Source organism: Chrysoperla carnea, chromosome 3 (assembly GCF_905475395.1).
Source record: "Chrysoperla carnea chromosome 3, inChrCarn1.1, whole genome shotgun sequence".
NCBI classification, from domain to species: Eukaryota; Metazoa; Arthropoda; class Insecta; order Neuroptera; family Chrysopidae; genus Chrysoperla; species Chrysoperla carnea.
This window is the reverse complement of record NC_058339.1, coordinates 53,588,862-53,613,207: the sequence shown is the minus strand read 5'-3', so window position 1 is coordinate 53,613,207 and position 24,346 is coordinate 53,588,862. Positions and strand designations below refer to the sequence as shown.

At 28.9% G+C, this 24,346-nt stretch overlaps 1 protein-coding gene across 1 annotated transcript; it reads left to right on the top strand.

The window, feature by feature from the left end:
* Nucleotides 1-405: 405 nt before the first annotated feature.
* LOC123296110 (rho guanine nucleotide exchange factor 10) lies at nt 406-22,760 on the top strand. Its single transcript, XM_044877571.1, has 9 exons — nt 406-430; nt 15,833-15,989; nt 16,501-16,792; nt 17,670-17,858; nt 18,000-18,296; nt 18,540-18,857; nt 18,973-19,348; nt 19,425-19,762; nt 20,069-22,760. Exons 1-9 carry the CDS (start codon nt 406-408, stop codon nt 21,962-21,964), a joined length of 3,888 nt encoding a protein of 1,295 aa, XP_044733506.1. The 3' UTR covers nt 21,965-22,760.
* Nucleotides 22,761-24,346: the final 1,586 nt, after the last annotated feature.

Here is a 24,346-nt window from a genome sequence, read left to right as displayed (position 1 = left end):
CCGCCACTTCAGCTTTCACTAAGAGAGTTATTTCGGTAATAAATCTGAAGTAGTGAGAAAGGAGAAACAGATCGAAAACCCAAAAATATGCTTTTGAGGGATTAAAACATAAATTTGAAAAATACTGTTATTTTCTTTCAATTATTTGTCACTCAATTTGATACATTTTTTGTGCTACAAAGTTGGCCACCCTAATTGGAAGAGTAGTTTCTAAGATATAACCTAAAATAGTTAATATACTAACTGCGATATCTCGGAGTAATTTGTGATGATATCTCAAATTCGCAAAATGAACTAGATTTTCGGGGAAAAACAAACAAAATTACAAAAAAAAAAAAAAAAAAATGAAAAGTTTATTTTGTCTCGAAAAGATAGCCTTCTAGACTACAAGTAAATTTAAGCACCATGGCTTCAATTTTGCGCAGTACAGGTGAGAATATGAATGTCACACCCCTTGGTGTCTCACCCCTGTACTTCCAAATACGTACGACGTTGCTGGATACTCATTTTGCATAATTATTCGAAGCGAATTATATAAATGTTGTACAGAAATAAACACGTAGGGCTTCGGAAATTGACGGAAGATAAACAATTTTTCCGGCACTGAAGTTACCAGATTTATTTCTGTACGGCATTTATGTAATGCTTCTAATACCTATTCAGAGTTAATATCCAGCAGCGCCGTACATATTTGCATATTTGGTAGTTCAGGGGTTACACACCAAGAGGTGTGGCCTTCATATTCTCACCGGTCTCGCAAAATTGACATCATGGTGCTTAAATTTACTTTTACCTATAATAGCATCTTTTTCAACATGATTCTTGGTTGGTCATTTCACCCGACAAATTTCAGCATAGGCTTGTGGTTATTCCATTCTGCACTTTTTTTTTCTTTTCTCTTTCGATCTCAACACTCACATATCTTCAATGACTTCCAATCATTTAGTGTTACTTTTTTCAAATTTGTCTGTATTCTTCCTTCCACGATTGCTGTGTAAATGTTGTAGAGCAAAGTAACAAATTATATCCACCTTCAATCTGATGATAATCGAATTAGCGTACTGCAGCAAAGTACAAGGACTTTATTTTCGACTTAAACTGTACATGAAAAATATAATAATACATTTGCACTCTGATGTTGGTACCTATTTAACATATTATTATGAGAGTGAATAGGAGATCACCACTAAAACACTACAGAGTTACATAAAATAATGAATTATAAATGGGTATTGAAGGTCAAAACAATGTGTTTTGTATTGTTTTTTTTTTGTATAAATTTTTGCTAATATTTATATATTTTTATTTTCAACATAAAATTATTTGCAAATGTATTATTATTGTTTAAAAATAAAATTTTTTTAAAACCTTGTAAAATGTAAATTTTCAAAATGTTATTTTAATATGTGTATTACATAATATATATATTGGACCAATGATCTATGGATGATTTTAACAGAGTAGTTAATGAATGTTAATGAAAATTTTTTAGCACGATTTAACTACGGCGACATGTGATAATAACCTCGATACGTGTTTGTCATGAGTACTCAGTCCAAGTTAATTTGAAGTAATTATTACTTTCGATTTTGTTCTGATTAACAGATTGTAATAACCGAAAAAAATATTTAGATGTTGATACTAATACTTACTTTGAAAATTAATATAATTTAACATTCCTCAGCACCATGTACTTCTTCCAAGAGAATTAATAATAATCAACTCGATAAAAACGTATGATGGTACTGGATCAAAATGTACCATAAATCATATTCTAATGTACCTAGAATCACACTCATCGATTGTATATAGATGAATGATTCAAGATGAATTTTTATAGTTCATCATTATATAATGTATGTGATTGAAAAATCTCTTACAGGCATTGTCTTCCCTGAACGCCTAGATTTTTATTGATTTTACTGAATAAGACTTCTTTTTTCCACTTCTACTTCCCTAATCTATACATGGTAATCTTTAACAAAAGAGAAAAATTGTAGGTATAACAAGCGAGTAGCTATTATTATGTATCCGTGGTACAACTTGTAGTTTGATCCAAGGTACATGAAGGTGCGTATTTTCAAGTTTTCCCTTTTGTACATTTTACGTTATGTTCTAATTTACTTCAAGACAAATTCACATGGATAACCAACTGCTAAGGTGCTTGCATTTTATTAACTGAATCTTCATATAGTTGCTATCTCATGGATAGCAATGTTTGTCTAGAAACTAGAGAATGAATAATCATTCTTGGGTACCTAATTGTGTCTTGGGTAGTATATTTTACCCTACTAGTAGCATTTTATTACTATTAGGCAGCTATTTAAGATTAAGGAGTGTAATATTACAACAACAAAAAACATTAAAGTTTTGATAAAGTCGGCCATAATAAAACAAAAGAACATAACCCTACCCACAACATTTAGATTGGGGCATTTCTAAGAACATAAATAAATAAAATATTAATTGTATTTATATGTACAATTTTCATTTGAATAAAGTAATTAATTGTGAATATCAAGTGATTCATAACTTGTTGTGATTCCTTTTATAGAGATTATTCAATCAAAGATTGGTTTTTCTTACTAAAATTCAACATTTTTTGCATCACAACAGTGGGTAGCTTTGTTCAGAAAATATTGATCTATCTGAAAAACAGATATTTTGTTCGATACATTGTTGAATTATTGTTGAGGTATTACGAAACTCTTACTGCCAAATTTGATGTAATTTTACAACTATATATTAGAAATTCGGACGTCATACAAAGATCACATCCTTCCAGTTTCAGGTCTCTAAGATCAGCGATTTAGGCTGTGCGTTGGTCCGTCAGTCAGTCAATCAATCATTCAGGACAAAGTATTTTATTTGTACAGATTTACTCTATTTAAATCAGTTTTTTTTAATTTTTAACACCCGAAACAAAAAAGTCGTGTTATAAGTCTGACCGCTATGTATGTCTTACTGTGGCATCATAGCGCCTAATGCGATGAACACATTTGGATTTTTTTGTTTCGTCTAAAAGGCAATTTAATAAGGAGTGTTATAGGTATGTTTCAAGTGCGAGTTTAGAGTTCCATACCCGGAACAACTAAAAAATAGGCGATGATCTTCAAAATTGGTTCAGTTTGGAGAGGCTCTAAGGAAAATGGCAATTTAACGGAGAGTGTTCTTAGATACGTTTTAAATGCAAGTTTAGGGATCCGAACCCGAAAAATTTCATATCAATTGTCCGAATTTCAAGTTCCTTAGTATTTAAACTATCAACTCGTAAAAATGAAAGATTACCGATGGAATTGGATTAAAAGAGTCGGAATTGAGATAAAAGTTTAATGCCTTTGATTAAAACCGAAGATTCAAACGTCAATTTAATAGTTATAAATATAAATCATCAAATATATCAATAAATCAATTCGCATGCTACATCCAAGATTATGAGAGAGTACATATACATTAAGCAATGTGTATAAGAAAGATATTATTTTTACTGTAGATAACTAATACAGGACATATTGGAATAGCATTGCAATAAGGAAGAGCTAAGATATTTAGTCACCTCAAAACCTTCTCATTTTTTTATGAATATAAATATACCTTTTATAGTAAGTGCATATATTACGTCACATTTTATAATTAATACCTTTTATAATACATGTCAATGATTATAACATTAAAATTAATTTGTGAGAAAGCCTGATAAACATAAACTTTTCTCATTTGCTTATCAACAACCGTGCTACGTACATTTAAAAAAACGGAAAAACATAAATAACTATGAAGTCAATCAGTTATAATAGTCAGTCACAATATATTAATTAATAACATATTTGTAATTAGCATTTAGTTAGTGTTTGTTCATGTGACTTTTGACTGCTGTGATGTACAAAATAGTTTGTTAATAAGAAAAAAAATATTTTATTGTGTTTTTAAAGTTTATTGTTAATTAATCTGTGTTAGTTTGTAAAAGTGATTGATCGAAAATTATATAATTAGTGGTGATTTGTTTTTGTGTACTTAAGGGTTAAATTATTTTAAAACTCATCGTTTTTTTTTTTTTTTTTCATTTAAAAACATCGACTTTTTAGTGAAAAGAACAAATCTAAGTTTTTTGCACAAGAGGTACAAATCTTTTTTATAAATAATCATTAATTTTCTTCTTTTTTGAGATACGTTCGCATCAGGTTGGTATTCATTGCATTATTTCTAACAGTTTTTCTTGATTACTAATAAATTTCTTCAACTTTTTCAAAGTTGTTTAAATCGTTATTTTCGAGCAACGCGTAAATAATAAGAGACAAATGAAAAATTCAAAATTTTCTAAATAATTGGAACTTTTCCTAAACTGTATGTTCACCTTAATTTTAGCACTATCATAGAAAACTGAAATATTACACAGAAAAAGTGAAAACTGTTGACATCTAGAAATAATGGTCGTAAAAATACGTGTGATAGATCATTGAATTCGGAATGAAGTCTAGAAAAATGTACCAGTCCCTCTTTCAGCACATATCAAATTATAAAAACAGATTGGAATCGATGGGACTAAGTAGTCGCTAGATCGCGAACACATATGGCATACATTTCTATTCGCGTCAGCAAAGCATCTTCCTTGAAGATGAAATTCGCTAAAAAAATAAAACCTTATTATAATGCAATGTTTTCCCCTGCATTTCATATCAGGAAATTCATGAAATTTGTTTCATTTCATGGATCATGACATTATTTCCGATAAGTTTAACAGTAGAGAAAGTATAATGTGATTTATAAAGCGAAACACACAACATCGTTACAAGAAAAATTGTTAATTTTCTTTGTATTTTTCTTTAAAATTTGTTTGAAAGTAATTTAGTGTTAATTTTAAACTTTATAGAAACTGATTGATGATTGAAAATTATTTAAATTAGTGGCGATTAGTTGATTGAGTGATTGGTTGCATTTAAGTTCTCTCTATAAGAATTGTTTACGTATGAGCTGAAGTCTAGTGTTGAACATTTATTTCAATAGCTTTCAATTTATATTTATTGCTGTGAGTGTTTTGGCATCATTTTACTCTACATGTAATTTTAAACTGAAATAAATTAATTGCAATCTCGGCGTATCTCTATATGTTTATTACTAATTATATTATCTGTACTCCATGTAGGTATAACTCGAATTTAGACAAATAGTTATTTGATTAGATACGATTGTTTATGATCCCAGTGATCTCAATCTACTCTGCCCTTTGCTAGTTCCCCCATGGTCAGTGCACTTAACAATAAAACTTCTACCGAGAAACTTGAGTTCGAATCTGAGATCAAAATTGGTCTATTACATCACATTTTCAAGAAATTTGACCCTAAATATGGTAAAAACCCTATTTGAAGTTATGATGTACCGGAAAGTAACCTTTTTTCCTCAAAACAATTTACGCCATCGTCATAAAATACGACTCATGCTTTCAAAAGCAGTATTGAATATTTTTATTTCTCCGAGAAATCGAATAATGTAATATGTATTTATTTTATAGGTGTAAATAATATGTATATTAAGAACTCAGCTTTTATCACATATTTGCATTTAATCTTCGCCTTAATTTTATTAGACGACTTTCAACATACTGCATGTGAAACGAAAGAAATAGAATTAAGTCAAACATTATGTCTATCGAATTATAGATTGTATGGAAAAAAGTGTCGTCTTTGGGAAAATATGACACTATGTATTATCAGTTATTTATGAATAAATTGTCTTAATTTTGATGGAAATTAACAAATGTCTAGCCAAATGTTTCTTTGTTTAAATTTAAATATGCTTACAATATATTTATATCTTGAAAGACATGCATTGGAACGCGTGGCGTGCAAACTAAAAAATCTAGTCTAGTCAAGGATTCCACAGAAATATCCTTGATAATTAAAAAGAATTGCTCAGTATAAGATTAATAATAACGGAAACCGTATTTTATTAGATGAAATTTGATTCGTTTTTTTTTTGTTCCCCGGAAGCAGTTTTTAAAAATTCTTTTTAAATTCCATTTAAACGATGTTGTTAAATTGAAAGTAAAATATTTGTATTTATATGACTTCTTAATTTTTAGTGGCAAAATATACTGCTAAAAATACTTTAAATATTTAAAATGCGAAATATCTCAATAATTTAAACCAAAATTAAGTTTTTAATCGGAGTAAGGTGCTTAAGAATCTTTCGGGAATGCATATTGTGAAGGCTTCTTCAATTGAGATAAGTAACTTCTGTTGTGTGACCTAATAGAACGATTTCTTTAACTTTAACGAGCGTTTCTTTAACTAGTATAGCTATTTTTTACTTCAATGGTTCTAAACTGTCCGATAAATTCAGCTTTAAACACAAAATTTTTAACTGAATGTGATGTGCCGTGATACCAGTTTTGGAATGTAAGTTCTTGAATTCTTGGCGCTAAGCAACAAGTCTTTCAGCTTCCTCATTTTGCTTTTGCAGTTTCTTTCTATTATCGTGAACCGTACTATGATGCATTTTTGACACATATTTCCTTTACTCTAAATCAGGCATAAGCGAGTTATTTTAACTCGAAGTCACCATTGTTATAACTTTATTGTGTGTCTCTTTATCCAAGTTCGCATTGCTCATAGAGGAGGAAGTGAGACGGGTATACGATTCTTCTACCTATCTAAGATTCTCTGATAGTAATGAGATAAGTAGAAAAAAAAAGTTGTTTCTCTGTCTTACTCCTATTTGAAGTTGTTGCTGGTTAGGTTGTCACTGTTTTTCTTGTATGTTAGGTAGGAGTCCGAGGGACTTCTGTAAGTCACGTAAGTTCGCTCTAAATAAAGGATCTCTTAAACCTAATTTATATCAGTGCCGACAAACTTAACTGTCAGACAACTAGCCTTCACACTAAAGGTTCCCTCTTTTTTAATAATCGTCTCTAAACTAAGACACTTTTTATAATATAATCGTATTGGTCACGGTCAAACGATCAATGTTTTCTCACCTATTTAAACATAACTTTGACCTTTTTCTTCATTATTTCATATTTTATTTTTAGTAAGTTTGTTTTTTTAAATAAATTGCAGGTGTATTTTTCCTTGAGTACTTTTAGGTATGTTGTAAATTAAATTTTCGATTTGTTTAAACAAAATAATAAAAATTGATCATGTTATTTTATTTTATTTTTTTTACTGAATAGTAAACACAATTTAATTGATGAATCATCAAAAATTACACACATATTTCAAGAGTGCTAAAAAGCCACAAGTGAATTTATTTTTTATTGACGTATTTAGTTTTGGCACATTGATGAATCAATATATTTTATGCGGTGTCGAGTTAAACGGTAGCGAAAGTTGTTTTTTGAAGCAATATAAAAAGGCAGAAAATTACCTGATTGATCATTCTGAAGCAGAAATTCCACTAAAATAATATACCAAATACTCTAAAATAACCGCCAACTTCTGACCATGATTTTGTTTTCTAAAACGATAGTTTCAAGTCGATCAAAACATCTTCGATCAATTCTTAATTCTGGAATTTCACTAAATACAATTTTAGAATTTGATTTCAAATTAATTTCGACTAAAAGTTTTTTCAACAAATACTTTGAACATGAAACTGTTATTCTTTTTGAGATTTCGATAAAAATAACTTCCAATAGACCAGGAGATGGTGAAAGATTGCACTCGACGATTTCCTCGCTTATGTCTTCGAATAAGAGAATGAATAAATATTTGAAAGATTCATGAAAAATAGTATTATTGGCGGAACATTTGAGGAACATCCCGTGATCATCATCTCAAACATTTCGTTTCTACTTTTATGCCAAAATATCGATAAATTTGAAACGATCTTAATATCAGCGCTGCTCTTTTAAACTGAATTTTAATTTTTTTTTTTTTTTTTTGTATTATACTTAGAAATAACCAAATAATCGAATGAAAGTTTTCCATCAACTCTTTGGTAATTAAAGAAACTTTTGCCACACGGTTTTTGTTCCCTAGTTACGTTGACGCCTCGATTCGTATGACGGAGTGACTCAACAAATTTTCCAACAAGAATATTGCATATCTTCCAATATTATCAGAGGCATAAACGTGAAAATTTGTTGAGAAATTATTATTATTGATAAAACACAAAATGAGACAAATTTTTATGTGATGTAGAGGGAATACTTTTCACATTTTACGTGAAACGAAGAAATTATTTTCACACAATCGTGTGACTAGTTAGAAGAGAACCAATGTTTTGATGCGTAGCAAAATATTTTTTTACCACATGCCAAATTACTTAATAATTTGATAAAACATCTATCGTTTCTGATATTATTTGGTGTGTTTCAAAATAAAAATATTATTATTCCTATCAAATGAATAAGTATTGCAGATTAACAACAAATTATTAGAATCACATAAATTTGACTCATTTTTGAAAAATTTTATCAAGAAAGTTCTTATTTATTTTTATATATTGTATTTAGTTCCCATGATCGATATTAATGTACTTGATTTGATTAATATCATTAAAAATTAATTATGTTTACTAATAATTTTAATTAGATAATGATACTTTTGTGTGATCTAAAACAATGAGTCAAATTTATTTTTATCTCGAAAACAATTTTCAACACCTCTAAAGAGTTTTATTTCTATTTCGGCAAGATTGCTTTAACAACTTTTTTAGGGGACTTTTTTCAACATAACCTCAAATTTTATGAAAAAATCGCAAAAAACATTATTTTTTAGTGAATAAGCATTAATTTTTATGAAATCGAAAAAAAATCTACACTTCGTAAACGGCGACCTAAAAACCTTCCAATCATCTCGGTTTTACTTCCTACAAAACCTTTATCCCACGTAAGGACTATTTTGAAAAATTATCACATATTAATTAATATATAAAAATAATTTTATGATAAAACTTGCATTGCCTAAGAAAAATCTTTGTAAAATATCACAAATATTTAATTATTAATAAAAAGTTATTTTTTTAAATTTATACTGTAAATTATAAAACAAAATTGAAATTTTGAAAATTTAGTCTGTCTGCAACACGATAACTCAAAAACGAAAAAAAGATATCAAGCTGAAATTTTTACAGCGTACTCAGGGCGTAAAAAGTGAGATCGAGCTCGTAAATGAGCAGCATAGGTCAATTATGTCTTGGATCCGTAGGACCCATCTTGTAAACCGTTAGAGCTAGAACAAAAGTTTAATGTAAAAAATATTCCTTATAAAAAAAATAACCAACTTTTGTTTGAAACATTTTTTTATAAACATCACTGTTTACCCATGAGGGTACAAATTAGACGTAAATTGTATAGTATGTATTATATGGGGATATCAGTTATGTATGTGTGGCATGTATGTATGTGTAATGTGATAGAGCGATCAAAACTGTCTATGCATGGTATTTCAACAATTAACTCAGTCAATTGTTTGTTTTCACTTGTTTTTTTACATATCAATATTTTTTCAATTGTTTGTATTTCGATTAGACCTGTGTTAATTAATACATTTTATTAATAAACTATTTTTAAATAATATTGTTACAAACACGATTTATAAAAAGAGAGACGAAATTTAAGAATAACGATAGACTAGTTTCCTGTGGGACTTCATTTTGTCTATATCAGCCCGTTTGCAGATTTTGTGTCCACAAGTATACGTCCTTAAATTTTGGTATATAAGTATTTCATATTTTGCATTTCAAGATAAAAAGTTTTGATATAATTCTATACCATCTGTTAAATAGTTTTATATTATATAACCATAACAATTAAAAAATGTTAAAAATTAATTCCATTTAATTAATATTATGGATACTTTTATTAAGATACACACATAATATATTAATAATGCGTATTTAATAGTCTTTAACTTGACAGTGCACTGTGCGGTCTGCTTTCTGTAAAAAAAAGTCAGTGCAATAATATCATATTGTATATAAGTTGAATACCCGCTTTTAAAACAAAATACAAAAAGTATTTTAATAAAAAAATATATTAGTTTTAATTGGTTATATTTATTATTATTATTGTGTTATTATTAATAGTTTTATTAATAAGATACATGAATAGTTCAGTTAATAATGGTGTTCTTAACACTAAACTAACAGTTACTTTAAGTGCCCCATAGACGTTTAATATTTTATTATTCATTAATTAGTGAAATCAGTAATCAATTTTATTTCCAAAACTATACAAATTAACCCTGTGGCTCTTAAAAAGTTTTGCGCAGCTCCCGAAATCTTTGTGAGTGCTCAGAGGGGTAGGTAGTTTTTTTTTGTGGAAGATGGCTTAACATCGAGGTTAAAAATCGGCCGGTACATTTCAGATATTATTTATTATTACTCACGTATTGTTCACTGAGTTATTCAGCGAGCTATTCCAAAGTTTTAAGTTTTTACTTCCGTCGTCAGTCCCCATGTCTGACTATCATTTTTTTTACGTACGAAGCCCTTTTAATAGGAACCGGTTTTTTACCGATCTTACCGCTTTTTTTCTAAAATTTTAGGAAAACTAATCGTCAGTCAAACTCAATTTTTGATTTTTGGTCAAAATTACTCTGTACACTTAGTTTTAGAAAATTCCGATACTAAAGTATTATCTATTTTTCAAATTACCCTTTAAGAAAAGAGCGAAAAATGGTCTTCAGAAATCGAGAAAAACTTGTCGCTTCCAATATTGTCGAAAATACTTAAATACTGTACTTGCGGTAATTCTGACATAAAAAAAAGTTAATTTTCCGATGGAACGAGTACAAAACCTCCTTAAAAACTTTTCGCCCAATCGTAAAATGTATCGAATTTTTTATTTCAAATTCACCAAATTTTTGTGTGATAGTTTCGATTTTTTTCAAAGCATACCACATTTACTTATTGCACAAAATAATTAAATAATGAAACGTTTATGAATCGCTTTAACACATTACTTGCTAGTTACTACAACATATGTTTTATTGCATGTATGATTATTGCTTATTAATTAAGTATTGTTAATTATATTTTTAAAATATTTTATTTAAACAATAAACGTGTAAAAACGTGTGTAAATAGTCACTTTACTATCACTAAAGTTAAGTGACTATTTACACTACTTTACTATATGTTGTACCATTTACGCTTTAGGGGTAAATAGTTTTAGAAAGCAAATAAATAATTTGATGTGTTCAAAAATTTACTAGCAATTTCTTTCCTGAAATAAAATTAATAATATATGCAAATAGTAAATTATTTAAAAATTGTTATTTACAACATGCTAAGTATAGAAATTTAAAATAACAAGCACAAAATTGAGAATTATTCTTCTAAAATCTAAACAATCAAATTTGAAAGTATGCGTAATAAATATTGAAAATTTCTTTTTCAACCTTGACACTAAGATAGATAAATTGGCAAAGCGCCAAATGCCCCCTGGGGAACTATATTATCCGTGAAAAACTACGCATGAGAATTAAAATTTATAGAAATTATTTGTATGAATCTGCCCTTGGAGTACAAGGCCTCTACTTGATCACAAACACAAATCGATTGCAATTGAAGTTAGTAACTGAGCTATTTATTGCTGTCAGAAGAATAATGATTATTATATATCCTTTGGTATAATAATAAAGTCAATAGTTAATAAAAGGTGCTCCATTAAGAATGTTATTTTGAAAGCTATTTTGATCTTTCTAACTAGAATATCATTTATTTTGATATGTGATGACAAGTTAAAACAGTCCGGTTAACAAAAATCTATACAAACGGATTCACAATCTAATAGCCTCTCATGGAGCAGACATCAATTGGTCGCCTTGCGATTTAATACCTGTAGACTTTTTTTTGGGATATTTGAAGATAATGAGACTCAAACAACAGATAATTCGAACATATACATGTTTGTATATTAATCAATATTTCAGTAATTAAAAAATAATAATAACATTCTAAATGGAACACCCTCCACTTCCTAATAAGAACCTACTTTAATTTAGGGAATATTTCACCATTTTTTGTTAACCGGAATGTTTTTAATTGTCGCATGTCCACAATATATGATATTCTAATATAAAACACTAAAATGTCGGCACATTCAATAATGATATTCTTAATGGAACACTCTTTAGTAGATTCCTATTAAATATTTGTATTTATTACATCATATCATGTTGAAAATTAATAGGCAGCAATAAATTTTGTGTTTGTCAATATGTGTGTGATATTTGGCAAATGGTGAAATGGTTGTTTACATTCGTTAAATAAACAAGCTGACATATACACACATTATTACTTGACAATTATATACAAACATACAATATTCATAAACATTCGTTTAGTTTCAATAATTTAATAAAAAACAAATGAAAACAAACAATTGACTGAGTTAATTGTTGAAATACCATGTATAGACAGTGTTGATTACTCTATCACATTACACATATACCTATACATGTCGCACATACATAACTGATAATCCCATATTAATACATACTATACAATTTGCATCTATATGTGCCTTCGTCAGTAAACAATGATGTTTACAAAAAAATATTTCAAACAAAAGTTGTTTATTTTTTCATGAGGAACATTTTTTACATTTAAATTTTTGTTCTATCTCTAACGGTTTACAAGATGGGTCCAACGGACCCAAGACCCAATTGACCTATGTTGTTCATTTACGAACTCGATCTCACTTTTTACGTCTTGAGTGCGCTGTAAAAATTCAGCTTGATAACTTTTTTCGTTTTTGAGTTATCGTGTTCTATGAACACCTATACCAAAATTTTTTTCGTAGTATCAATATTTTTAAGCATTACAAACTTGGGACTAAACTTAATATACTTACTCTTAAATGAAATCTTTAGAGAAAATAAAATTCTTATCAATCTTAATTATAAAATTATAATAGTCCAAATTTTTTTGTAAAGGATTATTACATAGGATCAAAAGAATACATGTTTTGTAATTTTTGATTTATTTTGTAGGTTTATTAACTGGCATTTATATTTTTAAGAATAAAATTCCATATATCATCATGAACTTTACACATAACTTTAAAAGAATTTTGAATGATTTCTTTTTTATAACAAATCTTTTTTATTAATACCTTAAAATATAATTAAAATAACATTAGATCTCAATAGCTATTACAAGAAGTTTTTAAGTCATACGCTCCGCTCTATGCCATACCATGAAAGATAGATGATTATCTGAGAAAAGTATAAAAAATTTTTATTATTTTTATTATATTTACTAAATTACATCATATTCTATTACTATTTTTTATTGTTTGTTATTTAACTATGATATTTTATTGTCACATAAAAAATAATTAGCATACAATTAAGTTCCTTGATCACATTCATCCATCATAACATATTGGTCGTTTCTATTCTTTACAATCAACTTCCTTAAAATATCTTAAAAATCTGATGGAATCACCACATTACTTGCTTGCACATAAATTAATCAAAATAGTTTCAGGCATTGTCAAGAAGAATATTTATTATAAAATCTGAATTTCGAAAATTTTCGATATTACTTCATAGGTATAAGGACGTTTAAAAGGAAAGGTGCACTAGAGGTTATAACAGTTTTAAATCCAAAGTTTTAAGATTCAAAAGCCACATTATGACAAAAAAGTTAAGGGTATGACCAGGAATTGAACGTTAATTTCAACCGTCTCATTTCATAGTTTAATATGATAACCATTTGGTCATATGGCAGATATAGCAGTATATTTTAAAGTATTTCGATACCATAAAAATGAAAATGATATTTTATACGTCTTTTACGAAAAATTGATTTCGATCTGTACGGTTTATGAGAAATTAACTATCAAAGTCAGTGTTATGCACAGTTCTTTTTTGGTTTGTTTTTTAAGCAGAAAACTTGAGGAATATAGATAAAAGTTTTTTATGTAAATGGTAATATTTTTAAAAGCTCTTATTGACTAAAAAAACCAACATTTATTACGATTTCTTCATATACCACCATGTAAAAAGAGCTGTTTTTAATAATTAATTTATCATAAATCGTACAGAGAATCAACTTGAAATTTATACAGAAGGCGTATTAATTAAATACTCCTTAATTGACACATAAAATTTCAGTTTATTGGTAACAATTTTTTGTTTGTTTTTTTGTTGTTTCGTTTTGGTATCGAAACGCCTTAAAGAGTATTTCCAAAAAAGTATATAAAAGGGGTGCCAACTACTTACATGTTACAATAGCCCTATTTTCAAAATTTAAACATTCTACAACTTATGATTTTTGAGTTATGCTAAATGCATAAGGTTAAATGGGGCCCAGTCCACATATAAGAATAGACCACGCTAGGAACGGACGATCGTGTAAATGGGATTCCAAACTCGCAAACACAACTAAAAAGAAACAACACGTACGCCAGAGCATCGTTCTCTTTTTATCGAGTCTGGGCAGATCACACCCACTTCTTATGTCTATTTTTATATGTCTATGGGCACAGTGGAATAAGCGCCATATTTGTATTATATTTATTATGAAATTAGGCCGTCATTTTAATGAAATTTCTTTTGATGAGTGTATTGTTCAGTAATGCTGAAAATATTGAAAATAATTCGAAAGATTTTTCACTGTCAGGTTTTCGTTTTTATTAAAAATGGTTTCATTTGCGGTAAATGCTTGTATTTTCTTGATAATTGATATATATTTCTCATAAGGAAAAGTCTCTATCCAAAGCTGAAATTTCTATTTAATTCTAATTGATATATATTTCTATTTAATTATTCGTGAAGCAGAAAAACTGTTGAATGGAGCAAATAATTTGTGTTATGAAGCTACTGCCAAAAAAAATGTAAATAATTGCTTTCTAAATATCGTTCGAATCTTACGGTATAATTTAATTTCTAGTAATTGTTGCTGTACATAAAAAACCTAAATTTTCTTTTAATTATGATATTGTAATTTATTAAATTTTATAACGAATTATTAAATAGATCGATTTCAGAATACTCAAAACGAATATTTTCATTGAAAACTTAGCATCGAATTCTTTCGCAATCACAATACTTCCTTAATTTACAATACAAGGAAGTTAAAATCATATTAAAAATAATGAACAATAATTTTTAACAATGTTATATTAAAATTGTTATAAAACAATATATTATAACTATTTTGTTCTTTTATAAATTCCATTTGCGTGATTGTATCCGTCGGTTTTTCTAGTGCTAATAATTAGGTGTTGTAGCCTTGTAGATGTAGTTTTTGAGATATGAATTATTGTGTGTATTAATTCGTCACACAAATTTGATTTCGCCCCTTAATATAGAGACATGACAAAATACATCATAATTTATAAGGCTATAGTAATATTTTATTAATATATTCATGTGGAAATCGGGCAGCCCCCCCCATCCCCTAAAATTTTCAGAATTGATTTAGACTTAACTCAACTTCATATAAAAAAATCAAGCTTTTTATCCAAAATTGTCCTAGCGCTCGTACAGACTTATTATATTATGGTATTCGTTATAGCGTTGACAGATTTACTGTCAATTTGATTTATTTAATACAACTGATATTTAGAGGAGTGCATTCTTTCTCGTTCTAAAATACCAAATCCCTTCTTATATCCTGCGGTTTTTTGTTTAAGTTTGTACACTTCGTGGCGCTATTTCACATTTATGCAAATTTTACATCGAAGTAATACGTATTGCCTATATTATGTGATACTAAATTTGCTCAGTATTGCAATTTTTTTAAATAATTTAATCTCAATCTTTAATTAATTAGAATACAAAATTACTTGAAGCTTAATATTTAAACATCACTAAATATTTACTTTAATATAAATATAATCACAAAATTAATTTTAATTATTTTCCTTTTGTTTCAGAATTAATTGCCTACAATTTATTGGAATTATTGGTAATTGGTATTTTAGAAGTTTATGTGTACACCAAGAAATTTACAATTACGATAAAGTTCAATTTCGTATTCGACCTGACGTCAGACGAGGAAATTGCTGAAAACAATCATTCCACTAATGTTAAGTAAGTGATGCCAAATTTTTTCTGTATTAGATTTATATCAATTAAGGATTTTTGGCCGCTACGGTCTTGCAGAGAATGTATGTAAATTCGGATATTTGGCTATTTCATTTAAAAACAATCTAGACGCTATTTCGACAGACAGAGTACTGCCTAGAAAATGAATTTACTTCGAAATTTGAAGACATCGAACAACCTTAAAACTGAATGATTCATTTCAGACACTCTTCATAAACGTGATTGTAACATTTTAATTTATACATTTTTCCTCAATTGAACAGTATAGGCTGTAAAACCTTAATTAGGATTTCCAAAATAAGCAATAATTTTCCAAAAATTTGAATTTTACTTTTCTTTATCTCTCCTGTTATAAACAAACTAATTTAAAGTAACCAAATAAAACTTGAACGACTAAAAATGAAACATTTTTTGTAAAATCTATTGAAAAGAACATTTTCTCTAATGAGGAAATTTTATTTTTTGTAGTTAAATATTGACGAAAATTCTATTTTAGAAATAATGGACAGATACGGACCAAGTTGAATAAAGCTCGAACACTTTGGCGTAGTAGCGGGGGGGCTGTCGGTGGTCAACTATCGTTAGATAGTTCGACATTGCCACCTGACGCCTCCCCACTATCAGGAGGTGTTGGTAATCAAGGCAGATTATCCAGATGGTTTTCATTGCGACGTGGTTCTACACAACAATATGATATTGGATGCAATAATGAATGTACCTACCATCCTCCATGTATTTGTGGGATGGATTATAAATGTGGCAACAATAAAATGCCTTATTTACCTGAGGTAAGTTGATCAATTTAATAGAAAGTAGTTTAAAACATGTGGAAAAAATCTTTGAAAGATGATTTATTTAAAAAAATGGGTTTAGTGTACTTAGACAATTTAAACAATATTCCACACGATCGGACTTAAGAAAATAAAGTTTTATGGTTAGAAAATTACCCTGATTACCCTCTGTTTATAAGTGTTTAACACGGTGTCCACAAATCGACAAATATTAATAAGAAATATGATACACTGAGATTTATTATGGAAACCAGGAATATCTAAGAAATATCAAAATATTTTGGAAAATAAACAACAATACGTTCTCAAGATACCACAAACATTTCTCCAAAATATATGGCTTCATATAATATAATGCTACCCTGAAAATATATTCAATCAATGTCTTTTTTGGATCTTCTGAATCAAAATTATTGTATAACTGAGTTTTATCAAATTCTGAAAAAAAAGTTGTCTGTGATTTTTTAGATCTATATCGAAAAAATCGAGAAAAATTTACTGTCTCCAATATCGATAACACTCAGTACATAAAATAATTTTGAGCCACAAAACCTAAAAATTGAGTTTTTTTATGATTAGATACAAAGTTTCGGAATATCGTCTAAAATCATAAAGGAATCGATCCGGATACCATCTCTTAAAAAATTTGTGTCTTAACCTGACATAACTCGTGACTTTTGAACCTAATTACCCTAAAAATCATTTATTTCCTTGCAAGTTTAAAATTAAGTTTATTTGGGTAAAAACTCTACCCTGTAATAACTCGTGGCCACCAAGTTTAATGATGCAACGAACCATTCCCTATATTTTCAATATTTTCAATTACACTCGGAAATACAGTTTTTTAAATCTTTTACATTTTTGTTTTCACCAGGTGGAAGAGGATGCTGTTGTTCATCAATTTTCTGCTAGTTGCTTATTGCAACAACGCAGACAAGTACCACCTTCATTACCACCTCCCCCACAAAATTTAACACCGAATCAATTGAAACGACGTATGATTGTTGCGGCGATTGTTCATAGTGAAAATAATTATGTAGCGACCCTCCAAAGATTAGTAAATGTAAGTATTAATTAAAGACGTATCCACTTTAAGCGACACTTTGCCAATTGCCATATACTTAACATATCCGCATTACCCATAATTAATATTATTATTAATTTTATTAAGATATAATTTTAATGCAACTTTTGAATTTTTCAGGATTATAAAAAACCGTTGGAAGAAAGTAGTCCACCTATTTTAAGTGCATCGAAAATATCAACACTCTTTCATAGATTACCAGAGATATTACAGTGCCATACCTTATTTCGTATTGCATTAGCTGAAAGTATTCGTAATTGGGATCGTGATGAACGTATTGGAGATGTTTTTATTGCATCATTTTCAAAAGCAATTGTTTTAGATATTTATAGTGGTTTTATAAATAATTTTTCAATTGCTTTAGACTTAGCCAAATTAGAATCAAAACGTAAATCAGCATTAGCAGATTTTTTAAAAGTACGTATAAAAAAAAATCTTCAGAAACTTTATGAACTATTTTCCATGAAATTCATTGAATTTAAATTTAAAATTATCTAAAACTGAGCAGCCAGTGAAAAACCTGGAGTGCATGAAGAATGAATGTATATATGACTTAGTTGGTTGACTTGAATTTAATCGTATTCATAGGTTTGAAACTTCGAACTTTAAACTTGCTAATTTACAATTTTTGGGTATTAATTTTTTTTAATTTTATTTCAGGTAAAACAAATTAGTTCACACGATCGATTATCATTTTTTGGTTTGATGGTAAAACCTGTACAAAGATTTCCACAATTTATATTATTTTTACAAGACTTATTAAAACATACACCCCATGGCCACCATGACAGAATGTCGTTACAATTAGCTTTAACACAACTTGAATCATTAGCGGAAATGTTAAATGAACGTAAACGTGAATCTGAACAATATTTAGCATTTAAGGAAATGTTACGACATATTAGTGGAAAATTCTCAATACGACCATTATCGGATGGTAATCGTTATTTACTTCGTGAGGATAATGTTACACATTTGGTAAGTCTTAATCTTGGTCCTATTACATCTCTCTCCCTCTTCAGAGAATAATTATCATTAGTCTTTTTTACTGATGATAGCTTCATTGTAATCGAAATGCGTATTTATTTTTCAGGAATTTAACCAAAATGGTATGATAACGAAATCAAAACGACGTCGTTTATTACTATTAAACGATCTAGTTGTATGCGTTTCGGTAGCAGCAAAAACATCAGATGAGTTTAGTACAAGTGAACGTTTAACATTAAAATGGTCGTATCCTGTATCTGATATAGAAATACAAGATACAAGTACGTCTCCAACGCTAACACGTATCTTAACAAGTGGTTTAAATCGTAGTGCTAGTTTAAAATCAAATGGTAGTTCATCATCGTCATCAATTACTGCGAATGAGTTATCTGGTGTTGATAATATTTGTACAGAAATGAATAATTTAATGCATGATTATGAGGTGATCAGTCGCATATCGGATTTAGTATCAACGTTAAAAGGTATGTAGCGTAATGCAAACTGGGCTCATAAACTATTGTAAATATAAAAGTATATTAATATTTCGTATTGTAATAGGTACATACAATTCGTTAACTGTGGATAATATACGCAAAGTACTGCATACAATTCAAAGTTCCATACAACATAACGACGAAGAAATCGCTTGGGTCGATTCATGTTGTTTACAATTAGTAGCAAAAATTAAAAATGGTAAAGAAGAAGTGTTTACATTTCAAACAGAAAATCCATCTGTGAAAAAGGAATGGATTACTGAATTACGTTTGGCACAATTAGCATTAGATCCATCAAATTCACCAGCATGGGAAGTCCCAGAGCAGGAACAACGACCTTCAACGAAAATGCCGTTATTTGTTCAAGCACAACCTGTTTTTAAATCACCACATCAAACAGAGGTAAATTTTCACTTTTTTGACGCTACTGTATTCACTAGACAACAATTGACACGAAAATCTTTCTCAAAATTTATTATTTTTGTGTCTGGATTCATAATCGTCAACATAATTAGAATTGACAACATTTGATCGGAAAAACTTGTTTAAGTGTGAGTTATTGCGCCTCAATTGTAGCTTAATGCATAAATAGTTGTATGTTTCAAAAATACACCCCACCTCTTAATTTTGAGTATCAAATTAGGAGTCTGAATATTCCCTAAAATTTCTCTTAACTCACTTAAATTTTTTTTTTGTATAAATTTCTAGGTCCGATGTGGATGTTTCTTTTCGTTAAACAACACCAATACACTTCAACATAATCGGCGTAAAAATCGAACACGTAATCATTTATGGATTTGTACAACAAATGGTGCTAGTAGTCATATCGCAATATTACAACAACATAACCAACAAGCCGGGACGTTACGTGAAATAGGGGCATTCGATTTAATTGAAACACAAATCACAAGTATGGAATTTGTAAAAGGTATACCCGAATACACAACCGAAACTAATGATACCGTCTGGTTGGGTACTGATAGTCGTAAATTGTTGTTATATTCAGCAAGTGAACCGGATAAGAAGGAAATAGACACTTGTACCGTACCCGCTAACATTACAAATATCAAATATCACTGTGATAGTGTATTCGTGGCATTAGAAAATGGTTCATTGTTAATATACCGACGTAATTTTAATGATGGAAGTTGGTTACTTAAAGATCCACAATTTGTGGTCCTAGGATCTCATCCAGTATCATCCTTATTACCAATTAATATGTGTATTTATGCAGCGTGTGGTAAAAAAGTGTTTGTCCTCGATAGTTTTAACGGTGAAATTCAAAAGCATTTTAGTGTTCAACATGAATCTGGTGGGAATGTAAATTTAATGGCACATTCTGGTATAGGATTATGGATTTCGTTAAAAAATTCGAGTACTGTTTGTTTATATCATACAGAAACCTTCAAACATTTACAAGATATAAATATTGCATCGAATGTAATGCGGATTGTACGAAATGCAGATACGCAGAATAATTATTTATGTCGAGAAGTAAATACGAATAATAGACCACCAATTTTTGTGACTGCTTTAATGGCTTGTAGGGGTTTGTTGTGGGTGGGAACAAATGTTGGAATATGTTTAACAATTCCTTTACCACGATTGGAAGGTGTGCCGATAATAAGTGGACGCGTAAATATTTCGTATCATGCTCATTTTGGACCAATTTCATTTTTATTAGCTTTACATCCAACAAAAACGTTTAACTTAATTTCAACTACAACGGAGTTACCACCTAGTGAAGTCTCAACACCCGTAGTGGATAATAAAGATATCCCAGATTCAGAAAATACCAAAGAGAATTTAGATAAACAAAATAACGATAACTCCACGAATCTAACAGCGAAGTTAAAACATCAATTAACCAGTAGTCCAGTTGTACTTCGACGTAGACGTTCGAAAGATAACGATTTATCACGATTATCAAAAACATTACCTAGAGGTTTAGGTTGTGGTGGAGCAATTTTCTCCACTTCAACAACTTCGTCGCAAGGTTCTGGTGATACGTGTGATGTGTATGGATTATACGGTGATTTAATGAATATCAAAGATTACGATGGCGAAGATAGTATGCTAACAGATCCAGTTTATGAAACACTAAGACGTAGTGACCCTGAATTGGCAGCAATACCAAATAAAGTGAATACTTTAGATCGAAGGTTACGTATGAAAGTGGGTCGGCCACGTTCGTTAGATTTATCAAATTGGTCTGTAGAATCTAGATCATCATCATTGTATACATCATCTGGTTCAGAGGAAAATGTTGGTGTTAAAAATGGCGGGGGACGTAGTGTTTCTCGAACTAATAGTAATGCTAGTCGACAAGGTTGTCAGTTAAGTTTTACTGATAGTAATAGTGACAGTGTTGTACTCTCAAGTACAAGCACACCAGTGAAACAACAAGTTACTACTGTCAAAATGGTTACGTCTGCACCGAGTGCTGATGTTTCAAGACGTACTGTAATTACATTAATGGGTGGTCGTGGATATGTAAATTGGCGGCATTCGTCGTTTATCAGTGATAAAGCAAAACATTCGACATCTTTAAAAGAACCAAACAGCAATGACGCACATATTGTGATATGGGAATTGAAATTGTGATTCAAGGATTTATAAAGAGAAAAGAAAATTTTATTAATTTAAGTCTATGCTCTTCTTATTTGTTTAAGTAGTAAATCATTTTATATTTTAAATAGATGTTAGAGTTCCTTCAGTAAGAGGTAAAACAACAGTGCTCTTTCTTTTGGTTTATCATGACCCTATCTAGTTTTCTGGACAGTTATTTCTAACGACATAAAGACGCGAATTAAAAATGTTGAATTCAATGCTTGAACATGCCATTGAGGCTTTTGTTCACCTCTTCGAAAACTAACATATCCCAAATTTTCAGACAAAATTTGATGGAGGCCACCATTTCCATAAGGAATGTGCGGAACTGAGAGATACTTTGCAAATCTCGCCGATAAGTTGTTTGCAGCGCTAGTACTTGATAAAACTATTTTTATATTTCCAATTCATAATTATTTTATAATTCAAGTCCACGTCTGTGCCCATTATTAATTTATACCAGTTAGAAAGCAAAGTACGTTGGCTTATCTTTAATTAAAGAAACTCTAAATGTATGTAATATGCGAAAATATCTAATTTTTATATAATTATTATATGATAATTATTGATTTATATTTGTAAAAAAAATTTTTAATTCAATTATTAATAAGTGGAAGTAATCTCACAAACAGCACAACTAAGTTATTTAGCAATTTTTGGACAGCTATACAAAGGTGTAAAAATTCTTATGAAATATTCCTTAGTTTCTTATACAAGGGTCGTGTAATACCTAAAATTTCCTTTATCAACTAGTTAAAATAAAAATCTCAAAAAATGTAGAAAATGTTAAATTATTGTTAAATCCTGAAATAATAGGGTTCCTCATTTTTTTCAAAATGTTTTAAAATATTCATACACAATTTAATTTAACTTAAGAAAAATTAATTTTATTAAAAAAATTGAGTCAAGTTGCTGAAACTCTAAATTTGCACGATCTCTATGTTTAAGATAACGAGTCAAAATTATTGCTCAAAAAAAATTATTTGAAAATGATTTCATATTTTTATAATAAATTTATACAAACTTTTTTGTATTATACGTTTATAGTCAAAAGAATTAGACTTATAAAAAATATCATGCATGTTATTTATAAAAAAAATTTACTGCTTGTACGTTTCTTGTCTGTAACATCTCTAGTTAATCTTAAAATATTTAAAAATAAGTGGAGCTACATATTCATTGTTAATATTTAATACTATACGTGTACTGTTTCTATAAATTTCAAATTTTTTAAATTATCCCCTGTTTTTCATCCTAGCTATTTACTTAACTTTTCGATATTATTTTAAATTTGCAAGCCAATACATACCGTCATAGTATTATCGTGTTGTAGTATATTTCTTTCTTAATTTAATTTTCACAAATAGATATTTGTAGAAAAACAAAAATATTTTTTATATTTCCTTTTTGAAACAATATTTGTACCTCATTTTTGGAAAATTTATTCATTTTTATACTAAGAATATGGTCGATTATACTTTAAAATTACTTTTTTTAAAAGAATGAAATTTTGGTTGTTTTTCAACTCCATAGATATCTTTTAGTATGAAAGTTATTATATTGGGTAGGATTTTTTGTTTTCTTTTATCGCCAAAGAATATTAACTCACGTTATTCAAAAATATTAGGAAAAACTAAAAACGGGTTTATTTTAGGCATAATAATTAATGACACAGCTATCAAATTTGTTGACAGTATATTAATATGCCCAAAATAAATGGCAAAAATGGAAAATTCAATTTGTAATTGGTTTTAAGTGTGATGAAACCAAAAATCTTGTACAATGTATATTTTCAAGTTTAATAGAGACGTCTATCGATTTGAACTCAATTTATTTATCTAAGTCGATAAACTTTTAATGGGTGATTTTTTGGTATCTTAGAATACTAGCGAATGACAACTTTTAATATTTGATAGACCTTTTCACAGCAACTAAAATGTTTTTTCCTTAGAATGCCAAGAAAGTATGATCTGAAGGTGTTCCTGTCGCATTCATAACTGCCTGTACGCAAATAATATGCGTATACAACCTATGGAAAGATTTATTAACTAAAAGATTTAGAAAGCAGACATAATTTTTAATTTTTGTTAGATATTATAACAAAAATAATTTATTTCGAAGAATTTTCAATATAATAATATTCTTATAATAACTTGACGTAAGTACTGCAACTCAAAAAAAATGACATGAAAAATATTTAATATTTAATGAAAAAATCAATATAATCAGAAAAATTTTATAATTTCAGTGTACAAATGCTATTATTACTGTACAGAATGAAAGGCCCTTTCAAATCAATGTAAGGAACTAACGAAGACGTAATTTTTTATTCAGGAATCTTTCATATAATCAACAAAATCACTCACCAAATACAGA

What these genes read in the sequence shown, in the direction of transcription:
- LOC123296110 (XM_044877571.1), top strand. Translation starts at nt 406, where the DNA reads ATGGCTTCAATTTTGCGCAGTACAG. An exon ending in CCCTCCAAAGATTAGTAAAT is followed by an intron (nt 17,859 to 17,999) that starts GTAAGTATTAAT and finishes TGAATTTTTCAG; the next exon opens with GATTATAAAAAACCGTTGGA. An exon ending in TTTAGTATCAACGTTAAAAG is followed by an intron (nt 19,349 to 19,424) that starts GTATGTAGCGTA and finishes GTATTGTAATAG; the next exon opens with GTACATACAATTCGTTAACT.